The 2,904-nt window shown below is 38.9% G+C and overlaps 1 protein-coding gene across 2 annotated transcripts in view; it reads right to left on the bottom strand.

Moving 5' to 3' along the window:
* Positions 1-2,904, bottom strand: part of LOC106881868 (inactive peptidyl-prolyl cis-trans isomerase FKBP6) — a 46,147-nt gene that overhangs the window by 10,401 nt on the left and 32,842 nt on the right. The window contains exons 1-4 of one of the 2 annotated variants that reach the window (XM_052978051.1): positions 2,519-2,539; positions 1,393-1,489; positions 750-941; positions 408-497 (exon numbers count right to left, since the gene is read on the bottom strand). In XM_052978051.1, the coding sequence (XP_052834011.1) occupies positions 408-497; positions 750-941; positions 1,393-1,489; positions 2,519-2,524 (385 nt within the window). In that variant the 5' untranslated portion in view covers positions 2,525-2,539. Of the gene's footprint in view, positions 1-407; positions 498-749; positions 942-1,392; positions 1,490-2,518; positions 2,540-2,904 lie in introns of those variants that run through there. The other variant, XM_052978050.1, reaches the window with a different exon arrangement.

Here is a 2,904-nt window from a genome sequence, read left to right as displayed (position 1 = left end):
ATTTAATCTCCATACCTTCGTTTTATTTGCTTTTTTCATTTTAAATTTGCTTTAACCCTAACCCTAACCCTACGGTTAGGGTTAGGGTTAATTGTTTCAGAATCGTTTGTTTATGTAGTCGGCACTTAATGTATATCGGCTGAATGGACGTCAGTGATTGGTTGAAATTACAGAAATACAACAACTTTAACATGGAATAACTTATGGATTTCTTTTTTTTTTAAGAAGACTAAGAGAAAAAGATGTTTTATATGACACATTCTACCAGTGTTCCAAGTTTCAAAAGTGTTTCGTTAATGAAAAATGTGGCCCCCATTTTAAAAAAGATCCGCATGCTCTAACCACTAAGCCATATGCCTTCGCGGACACCGAAATAAAGGGGAAAACATATACGCGGTTCTACACACCTGATCCAACACGGTATTTGAAGGTTTCGTCACGGAGACGACTGGAATCAAATGGTTCATCCCGGTATTCAAAGAAGCCAGCATAATGGACTACAAGACAAAAGGAGAAAAAAAACAAAACAATAGAGCCTTGAACATATTTTGTTTGTATGTGTGTGTGTGTATGTATATGTTTGTGCGTGTGTGTGTGTATGTGATTGTATGTGTGCATATATATGCGTGTCCCCACCATCACTGCTTGATAATCTATGTTGGTGTGTTTACATCCCTGTAACTTAGCAGTTCAGCAAAAGAGACCAACATAAGAACAAACTTAAAGAGGGTATTCAACAAAGAGATTACCTTCAACCACTGAATTTTCTGTGATCCCAGGCCCATACCCTGGGTGCTTTGTTTCCTTGAATACACCTCCGCTGCCAGATATATCCTGCATGGTTTTCATGAGTTGGTCAAAGTTCAGGCATGCTATCTCTGTGTCCAGTCTGGAGTAGACAAGGTTGAATGTGTCTTCAGTGATGTTGTCCTCTGCTGCGTCTTTAGGTGAATAAAGAAAACAGTATGACCCATAGGAGAGATAAAAAAAAAAAGAAAAGGTGCAAGTATATACAAATATATATATACAGGGTGGCCCCAAAGTAGGTTTACAGTTATCACGTAGGCACTTTTAAAACAGTATTTTGTCTGCCACTACTTTCTGAGTTCAAATTCTGCCGAGGTTGAGTTTGCCTTTCATCCTTTTGGGGGTGGTCGATAAATTAAGTACCAGTGAAGTACTGGGGGTCGATGTGATCGACTTACCTCCTCCCCCAAAATTGGTCCCCTTCCTCAAAATTTCAAGCCTTGTGCTTTTAATAGAAAGGATTATAATTATCGTTATTATGAATATTAAAACATACAAGAACACAGAGATATACAAAGAAAGCATATTTGTCTGTCTGTGTCTCTCAAACACACACACACACACCATATTGTATCCACAACTTACATGTATTTTCCCCTTTATCTACTTCAAACAGAAGTCCAGTATCACTGGTCAGCTCCTCCAAGTTGATTTTGTTCATATTGCATTCACTGGACGGACCCTATGAAAAGAAATGTATGCGTGTACATATGAGAGAGAGAGAGAGATAGAACCCCTTCGGTCGCAGTCATGACTGACCATGGGATTGCACCTAGAAAGTTACCCTCCCAGGTACAATTCTGGACAAGGTTGTTTATGGAAGACCAACAGTCGCCCATGCATACCGGCCTCCGGTCTCCACACCACCAGTGTTATCCAAGAGAAAGGCAAAGGGGCCGATACAGCTTGGCACCAGTGACGTCGTAACAATTTTCTATAGCTGGTTGATGTTCGTCGAAGGGGTATGGAACCAGCATGATCCGGTGGGGGTAAAGAAGCATATACTGTCAGGCCCAGCTAGTGATATTGGTGGTTGCGTTCTATGTCTTGACCCGAACATAGAATGGGGCTCGCCCCTTTGAGCTGGGAAATGAATGGCATACCTGGTGTGCGTCTTGCTGTGGCTACCCACTCCTTAAAAAAAAGCGCGTGAATAGGCCTGGGTACATGATGGTAATATGATATATATATAAACCTTATAGAAATGCATGTTTATAAAGTTGTCAAATCTATAATGCAACCGCTGCTCCAACCAGAAATGACCATCACATCGAAATGCTGGACTCTGTTGAAATGTCTACTTAAATTCTTAAACCATGGTGTCTATATTCTTCAAATAAAACATACCAGAAAACGTTAATCAAATTTAATTAACCCGATTAATGAGACGTTCTTTCATTGATTTATAAAATATTTATTCCATATATATTTATTTTATCGTCTGTTTATGCTCGTAGCATCTACATAGATATATATATATATAGGTAGTGTGGGGCATTATTCTGTAGTAATGCTCTTATATATAAGTAGTGTATATATGTGTATGTTGATGTCTGTAACCAGAAATGACCATCACATTAAATATTATTTAAGTTATACATGTGGACCCCAGAATTCATCTTTTACTTGCTCCAGTCATTAGACTGCGGCCATACTGGGGCACCACCTTGAAAACACTCAATTTAGCTGAGGGTTGTTTCGTTCTACGAACCTCCATGTTATACTCTCAGTACACTTCCGTGCTGGTTTCTTTCAATGAAATGTTAATCAACTCGGTTTGATTAGTGCTAATTAATGGTCCTTTACATAAAAAAAAGATGTTATTTGATAACATGGCTGAATAAAGTAAGGATTGTTGGTCTTGTGTTTACATCGAGATTTGACAACCACGTGTGATGAAAAGTTCGTGGTTTTAAGATTGGTTGCGAAAGACCTGGCTGAAGGCCCTAACTTCCAAGATTTTTTTAATTTACAGGGATTGAAAAACCGAAGGACCGCCACAAAGGGTACCGTAAGATCGCCACAAAAAGTGTAGATCTGAGAGAGGAATATGTTGAATACTACCATAAATCAACGATCTCCCTGTATTTTCTTTTT

This window comes from Octopus bimaculoides, chromosome 30 (genome assembly GCF_001194135.2).
Source record: "Octopus bimaculoides isolate UCB-OBI-ISO-001 chromosome 30, ASM119413v2, whole genome shotgun sequence".
Classification (NCBI taxonomy): Eukaryota; Metazoa; Mollusca; class Cephalopoda; order Octopoda; family Octopodidae; genus Octopus; species Octopus bimaculoides.
Note: the sequence above shows the minus strand (reverse complement) of the source record. Positions and strands in the feature narration are given on the sequence as shown.